This window comes from Lipotes vexillifer, unplaced genomic scaffold (assembly GCF_000442215.2).
Source record: "Lipotes vexillifer unplaced genomic scaffold, Lipotes_vexillifer_v1.1 scaffold1098, whole genome shotgun sequence".
NCBI classification, from domain to species: domain Eukaryota; kingdom Metazoa; phylum Chordata; class Mammalia; order Artiodactyla; family Lipotidae; genus Lipotes; species Lipotes vexillifer.
In genome coordinates this window covers 745,797-754,567 of record NW_006798559.1, presented here as the reverse complement: position 1 = coordinate 754,567, position 8,771 = coordinate 745,797, and the positions used below count along the sequence as shown (strand labels likewise).

General features: G+C 38.9%; 1 protein-coding gene across 1 annotated transcript in view; it reads left to right on the top strand.

Moving 5' to 3' along the window:
* DNAH6 (dynein axonemal heavy chain 6) overlaps window positions 1-8,771 on the top strand; it is a 302,264-nt gene that overhangs the window by 226,979 nt on the left and 66,514 nt on the right. Inside the window, 2 exon segments of the mRNA XM_007470601.1 lie at window positions 2,108-2,341; window positions 6,083-6,218. Coding sequence (XP_007470663.1) covers window positions 2,108-2,341; window positions 6,083-6,218 — 370 coding nt within the window.

Genomic DNA, 8,771 nt, shown 5'->3' with positions numbered 1-8,771 from the left:
CTCTTCTCCCCTGCTGAAGTCTGACCTCCCAGAAGGCAGGAAGGAAGCCTCACCCAACCCTGCTTCCTCCCATGGCTCTTAGCACCATATGACACATCATGAGTGTCTCATGAGTGAAGAGGCTGTTTGCATCCCTCCATTAAAAATGGCTGTTGAAATATTCAAACAATTTTTATATACTAGACCAAGCTTGGTCTTTCCTCTAGATGTCTTGTTTGGTGGTCAGGGGGCCGGCAGCAATAGGAGCTGCAGGAGAGAACGGAAATGAAGAATTGAGAGAAATGAGAGGCATGTTGTGTAGACACACCTGGGCTCTCTTCCAACAAGAAGTGCATCTGCTGTGGCAGTCTTTAGAAGCCATTTCTACTCGGGTCACAGCTCAGTTCCTAAAGGCAGGGGTTGCCGTTCTCACGCCTCTTCCTTTAGCTGGTGGGTATTAAAACAAGCAAGGTAAAGATTAGTAAATCCTTTAATTCTATCTAAATGACTTTGATAACACTTTTCTCATCCTGGGTGTTTTGGAATTCATGCTTTTCAAGGTTTATAATCTCCTTCAAGAATTAAAAATAAAGATGCCCTGAAAATATCTTGAGCCAACAGAAAAAGAGTTATTGGATGAATCATCAAAACACTGGAGTTTTGCTATTTGGAAGGGAAACTAGAAAGCTAAAACACAATTGTAGGTGACAGCCCTGGCCAGGACATCCTCTACCAAACCCATCCATAATTCCATTTCACACTAAAGTTATTTGGAGTGTGTCAAGATTCGCCATGTTTTATTTTGGCACCGAACTTACCAGGTCTTCACTGGACTTTGAACTCTCTGCCTCTTGTCAGGTTCTTAAAGAAAACTCTTTGCTTCTAAGTGTGTTAAAGTAACAACTCCATTATTCTTTGTGGACCAAACTTTCCAGAGAATTAACAAGGCTTTCCCAGTTCTCTAGAATAAGTGAATGCTTCCTCCAAGCCCTTTTAATTTTAGGGAATGGAGGCCTATCTTTTGGTGAGGAGACAGACAGTCAGATCTTTTCCCCTTGTGCTCCACGCTGTTAGCAGAATGAGTTGGGGGTGGTACAAGGAGGCCTGCACAAGGGCAGTGCAGCATTTTTAGGGGCTTGTGAAGCATACTTCTTGACCTTGATCTGCCTTGGCCCTCAGTTGGTCTCCAGCGTCCAATCTGTTTCAATCTGTCTGATCTCTCCATGAGCAATGCATCTCGATCCCTCTCAAGGTGACCAAGGAATTGGGCAGCCCTGCCTCACCTGGTACCTTTGCCCCTTGTGCTATGGATCCTCAAGGCCGAAGTCATAAGGATGGTCCTCTCATCCCTCATGAGACCCCAGTCTCTGCTGCAAGATCCCCTTGGCCATGACTTGCAGGCAAGCCCCTGAGTTCAGGCTTTGCTCAGATTTGTCACACAGCTCAAGACCCTTGGGAATTTCTAGATCTCCCCTCCCCCTGTCCTTGTGCTACTTGGAAGTGGCAGGAAATGGGTGGGGCTGCCTCTGTCCCTCTCACCTGAGCCTTCCATGCCACCATCTCTGCTGCCTTCCTGATATCCTTGTAATGTGAGGCACCTTTTGGGGAGGAGGCCTGTTCCCAAAATTCCCAGGTGGGAAGCAGGGTGGAAGTCTTCTTTAAAGCTGGTTCCTCTTAAATTTCAAAGAAAATTCTTACACGTTCTTCCCACACCCTAAGAATTATCTTAGGAAAATGCCAAGAAGAGGGCATGACCTTACCTAGCCCTTACACCTCTCATCCAAAGTGATTATCAAATGTGAGTTGAGGATATGAGAAACTCATTTTGCCGGCTCACCTTTAGTTTGCATTTTCTGTCCAAAGTCAATATTATGCCTTTTCAGTAGTCAAGAATTTGGCACTGGTCCATTTCTGGAAAATGGGGAGAGAAAGAGGAGCGCACAAAATAAATATTACATATAAATGTGTCAATTTGGGATGAATTCTGGACTTTTTCATGGTACAGTATTCATCACCTGTGCTGCTATTTACTCACTGAATTTGGGGGAGTCAGGGTGAGGAGCAGGGATATTTTTTCCTCCATGAAATTGAATTAAATCAGAGACACTGATAGAGTTCTCCTTCACAGTTGTTCAATACAACAATTGAAACCTCTGTGAGGACAGATGATCTACAGCAGCGCATGGAAATTCTACTAGAACAGACTCTCCTAACGGCTTATGTCAATGTCTCGAGAGGACTTTTTGAACAACATAAACTCGTCTACAGCTTTATGCTCTGTGTTGAGATCATGCGTCAGCAAGGAAGCTTAACTGATGCTGAATGGAATTTCTTTCTCCGAGGTTCTGCAGGATTGGAAAAGGTATCTGTGTCAAGATTAGATTGTGAGTGTTATTAGATAGAGCCCACAAGCACCTACCAATGCTCCACGGTGACTCTGGTGGCTGAAGGTTATACATTCAGTTGTGTGGCCCACTAGGGGTCAGGGTCCCAGACTATAACTTAGTTCTGTCTTTAGTCACTATATAATGTTGGTAACATTTGGCCTCTTTGTGCAGCAATGTCCTCACCTGTAGAAAAGAGATGCTGGGAGTAACCAGTGAACTAGTAGGTGGGGACATGTTTTGAAAAGTTGACCATCTTACAAATGGGAAGAGTTGAAATCCAATAAAACTTGTAATTCACAGATCTGGCCACACTGTTTGTGAAACAATGACCCTCTCTTGCCTGGACCCATCTTTCATTATAAAGCACGGGAAGGACTAGAACTTGATTGTTGCCTTCTGTCATACCATAATATTTGTCTAACTTGCCCTAGCCCCTCAAACTGGCCTAACTCACCCATGTACCACAGACCTGGTGGCCCACAGAACTGAGGCACAGTCCCCCAACTCTTGCCTGCAAGTCCATCCAGGCCAACTCTAAACTCTTGGCTCTGTCTTCAATCTCGAGCCCTACCCTTGGCCCCTACAGACCTGCCACCTGCATCTGTTTGCCAGTATTTGAGCCTCAGAGTAACACTGGGACATTGGACTTTGTGCTTTCATTTGACTCTCAGCACCCTGCACTCCCAGGACAAGCCCAAAGAAGACCTCTACACCAGATGTTCCTTCTTCCCTGACCCCCACCCACCCCGTATACATACGTATTCTGTTAATCCTTGCTTAACACTGTCTTAACTTCATAATCACAGTTAATAGTTATATAGGGTTTGCTATGTGTTTTATGTATATCTACTCATTTATTTATTTCAGTATTCCTGTTGGGTGAGTTCCTAATTTTATCTCTAGTCTGAAGATAAGTTAATTAGGCACAAAGAGATGATGTAACTCATCATGATCACACACTTATTAGGGTTTGGAACCAGGATTCAAACCCTTGCAGTCAAGTCTGTAGAGCTTGCCCTCTTACCCACCTCACTCTGTTACTGACTATTAGTCAGTCACTCAGCTAGGCCCTTCCCGGCATTGTCACCCTTCTTCCTTCACAGTATTCTTGGTAACAGCTGTGTTTACAGGTTTTTCAAGCAGAGGCTCGGAGAGGTTAAAGACCTTTCCAGAATCACATAACTAATAATCATAAAAACACTTAACAAATGAAATAAAAGAGAACTTCTTCAACCACATAAAGAGCATCTACAAAAACCCACAGCTAACATCATACTTAATAGTGAAAGCCTGGATGCATTCCACCAAGGATCAGAAACAAGAAGGATGTTTGCTCTCACCACTTCTTTTCAACACTGTACTGGAAATTCTTGCCAGGACAGATACACAAGAAAATGAAATGAAATGCATCCAGATTGGAAAGGAAGAAGTAAAACTATCTCTATTTGCAGATGACATGATTTTGTACATAGAAAACACTAAGGAATTTACTTTAAAAAAAAAAACTATTAGAATTAATAAACAAGCTCAGCAAGGTTGCAGGATACAGGATCAATGTAAAAAATTAATTTGGATTTCTTTACATTTGCAATGAACAATATAAAGTGAAACTAACAATTCCATTTACAATGGCATCAATAATAATAAAATACTTAGAAATAAATTTAACAAAAGAAGTTCAAACTTATACTCTGAAAACTACAAAACAGGCTGAAAGAAATCAGAGGACCTAAATCAATAGGAAAACATCCCATGTTCATGGATTGGAGGCTTAATATTGTTAGGATGGCAATACTCCACACACTGATCTACAGATTCAGTGATATCCCTATCAAAATTCTAACTGGTTTCTTTTCAGCAATTGCCAAACTGATCCTAAAATTCATACAGGATTACAAGAGATCTAAATCCCAAAGCTTACTACAAAGCAGCAGTAATCAAGACAGCAACATATTAGCATAAGGATAGACATATGGGTAAATGGAATCAAATGTGAAAGTCCAGAAATAAAGCCATGTGTCTATGGTCAACTGATTTTGACAAGGATGTACTGATACATACTACAACATGAGTAAACCTCGAAAACATTAAGATGTTACAGGATTTGTATTTAGAATAGATAAAGAATTCTTATGAATCCATAATAAAGACAACCCAACTTAGAAATAGCCAAAGGACCTGAATAGATATTTCTGCAAATATATACATAAGCACATGAAAAGATGTCTGACCTCATTATTTATCAGGGAAATGCAAATCAAAATGATAAGGAGATGCCATTCACACTCACTAGAATGGCTAGAATCAAAAGACAGATAATACTATGTGTTGGTGAACATGTGGACAAATCAGAACCCTCATAAACTGCTAACAAACATGGAAAATGGTGCAGCTGCTTTGGAAAACAGTCTGGCAGCTCCTCAAGCAATTAAATGTAGAATTACCACATGATCCAGCAATTCCACTCCTAGGTATATATCAAAGAGAAATGAAAACATAGGTTCACACAAAAACTTAGACATGAATATTCATAGCAGCACTATTTGTAATAGCCAAAATGGTTAAAGCAATCCAGTCCATCAACTGATGAGCAGGTAAACAAAATGTGGTATATCAATAACAACAGAATATCATTCAATCATAAAGAGGAATGAAGTACTGATACATACCACAACATGAATAAACCTTGAAAACATTAAGCTAAGTGAAAGAGATCAGTCACAAAAGACCACATATTGTAAAATTGATTTATATGAAGTATTCAGAAGAGGCAAATGGATAGAGACAGAAAGCAGTACCAAACTTTCAAAGTTTTGTTTCAAAGTACTAAACTTTCAAAGAACTAGTTTCAGTTTCTTAGGGCTAGATGGCATGGGCAGATGGGAGGGGAACTGCTAAAGGATACATGGGGTTTTTTGAGGAGATGAAATGTTCTAAAATTGACTGTGGTCATGGTTACACATAACTGTGAATTTACTAAAATACATTGGATTGTATGCTTTAAATGGGTGAATGGCATGGTATACAAATTGTATCTCAATAAAGCCATTTAAAAATGTGGTATAAAACCTCAGGCAAATATTCATGAAATTTTCAAAGAACTAGTTTCAGTCTACAATCACAACTGTTTTTCTGTCTATTTTTAAACTGTTTACCCACATGCAAGGGCTTCATGGAATATTGCCAGATGGCACAATACTTTTCCCAGAAATTTCTGGGAATATATGAAATGATTAGACATATACACACTTAGCCCAGCTGGAATGAGATGTTCACTTGTCTTGCTACTGATTTTGCTATACTACTAAACTTTTCCTATCTCCTAGAGGTGAGAACATCTGGGAACTGGATTTAAAAACTAGTTCTCTAGGAAAAAATCATTAATATAAGAATATTTGAGGGGTGGGGAGAGACTGGTGTGACATGTTGGAGGACAGGCTAGAAGTAGACTTTACAGATTTTATTTTAACCCTTCACCAGATCAACTGCTTTCTGCATATGTCAACATGAAAAGTTTCATCAGCTGTACTTCTGTTCAAAGGCCAACAAATAGAATTGATTCAACACCATTTCTATCTCACTATATCTTATACTTGTCCTGGGTAAATGGTTATTTTTAACATTCTATTAGAGCTTGATTTTTCACTTAGACAAGGTGAAAGCATATTCTGTGCTTGTCTTTGTGACAACTTTCTGTTCTTTCTGTCTTCTAATAGGAACGCCCACCTAAGCCTGAAGTTCCCTGGCTGCTTACTGCCATGTGGTTCGCATGCTGTGACTTAGAAGAATTATTTCCAGTTTTTAAAGAACTTACACAATACATAGTGTTACATCCTATTTCCATACGCATAGGTAAGACGTCAAAAAGGCTCTGCTATATGGGGTTGTAAACAAGCTTGTGAATCCTAACTTTAAGGTCTCCTTTAACCTCTTCTGCAATATGAATATTTTTCACTAGGAAATGTCTTCATTATTAAGAAATTGTGAATTACTTGTTTTCCCAATTTCTTGAGTTGAATGCTTGGTCCATGAATTTTCAATATTTCATGTTTACTATTATACCCATTTTAAAAAGATGCATTTACCTCTAGGTATTGCTTTAGCTTCATCCCATACTTTTTTTTTAACTTTTTATTGACAGATAACATACATATGGAAAAGTACACAAATCAGAATCAACAATTTGATTATCAAAAATCGACTGTACTTATGAGCCACCACCCAAGTCAAGAAATAGACCAGTACCAGAATCACAGGATCCCCTTATACTCCTTCATAGGACCCTTTCCCTCTTCCCCAGAGGTTATGCCTGCTCTAATTATAAGATTTTATGTTACTTTTTCCCCAAAAGTTTTACTCTGTAGCCCTTTTTAATTCTAACGCATTTACGATTTGGGGGTGCTATCTTTTTATTGTTTATAATTTACTTACATTGTAGAAATTATACTCATGGTTTGCATGAAATTGTTTGTAATTTATTTATACTTCAGTTTATGTAAAATGTTCCATGTGTGTCTTTTCTTGGATGCAAAAGATATGTAATCTTTTGAACTAAAGATATGTAATCTTTAGTTCAAACCTATTAATTGTGGTGTTTATTTTACTGTCTTTTATACTAAATCTGTAAGGTTCACCACTATGATTGACAATCTCTCTTTGTAATTCTGGAATTTCTCCCATTATATCTTGTGGAACTGATGCTGTTAATTAGAAATGCATTTAGGATTATTATCTTTCTAGCAAATTATTCCTTTTTTATTAAATAATATTCCTCTTTACCCTGAATAGTGCTTTTTGCCTTAAAATAGATTTTCTAAGGCTAATATTGTTACAGCAGGATTATCTTCATTAGTATTCCCCCTTTATATATTTCTACACTCTTCCTTTTCAAGTCTTTTGTGTCATCATCATGTTTTCAGTGTATCTTTAGTTGGATTTTGCTGTTTTGAGCAATGTGAGAGTCTCTCTTTTTAAACAGGCAAGTTTTAATCCAATTATTGTAAGGATGGTTATTGATCTATTTCAGTGGCTCTCAACTGTGGAAGATTTTGTTCCCCAGGGGACATTCAGCAACATCTGAAGACATTATTGGTTGCCATGACTGGGGTGGTGCGGCAGGTATCTAGTAGGTAGAAACCAGAGATGTGACTAAACATCCTACAATGCTCAGAACAACCCTCCACAACAAATGACCACTTGGCCCCAAATGGCAGTAGTGGCAGGGCTGAAAAATCCTGATCTATTTGGATTTACATCTATCATCTTTATTTTTTAGGGATTTTTTTCCATGGCAGGCTTTTTCTTTGCTTCATTTTTATTTCTTCTTTCTTGCCTTCAAGTGAATTGTCCACATTCTTTTTTTTATTTCCCCTGTACTGATTTGAAGTTCTGTGTTCTATTGCTTTTTTTTTTTTTTTTTTTTTTTTTTTTTTTCCCGTTGCGCGGGCCTTCCACCGCCGCAGCCCCTCCCGCCGCGGAGCACAGGCCCCAGATGCGCAGGCCCAGCGGCCACGGCCCACGGGCCCAGCAGCTCCGCGGCACGCGGGACCCTCCCGGACTGGGGCACGAATCCCTGTCCCCTGCATAGGCAGGCGGACTCCCAACCACTGCGCCACCAGGGAAGCCCTATTGCTATTTTTAGTAATTATTCTTCTACTTCTCATATGAATGTTTATTTACCTGAATATACCTAGTAAGTGTGGTGGTTTAAAAGCTACATGAACCAGAATTTCTGGGATCCTAATATGTTCATTTGATTTCTAAATAAAGACTAGAAAAAATAAAATACTCTTCAATAAATAAATCAAATAAAAATTATGTTTCTATATTGTGGACCAGTTAAACAAGGTAGCTAGAAGTAGAACACAAAAGAAAAATACTTATAGGAGAAGCCTAGTGATGGACAGTTAGGGACAGATCTGAAGCAAAATAGGCTAGATGGATCCTCATAAACACAGAAGCAAAGAAAGTGGGAAGAGGTAGAGGCTGAAAGGTTAAGTAATTTTGGGAACAACTCGTCGTGTTTGGACAAAAGGCACCATGTTATTCCTGTCAACTGGGACTAAAATATTAGTAATTTAAAACAACCATCCTGCTTTCATTTGTTAAATTTCAAGGTTGATTCTGGAAATCCTGCAGAATGGTGAAGGTTTGTACCTGTGATAGGATGGCTTGTGTTCTAAAACTGAGCTTTGGATCTTTGCAGGTTAAGTTTAATAATTAATTTCAATGCCACTCTTACCTTCAAAGGCTTCCTAATTGCCTTAATCTTGTGTCTTTGATGGTTTCTAAGTGCTTCATGTCCTATTAGTTGAGAGTTATAATTTTAAATTATCATGTCTTATTAGTCAAAGCCCTGGTGATTATACAGTAATGAGAACCTGAAGAGAAAAGAAGTCCTTTTGG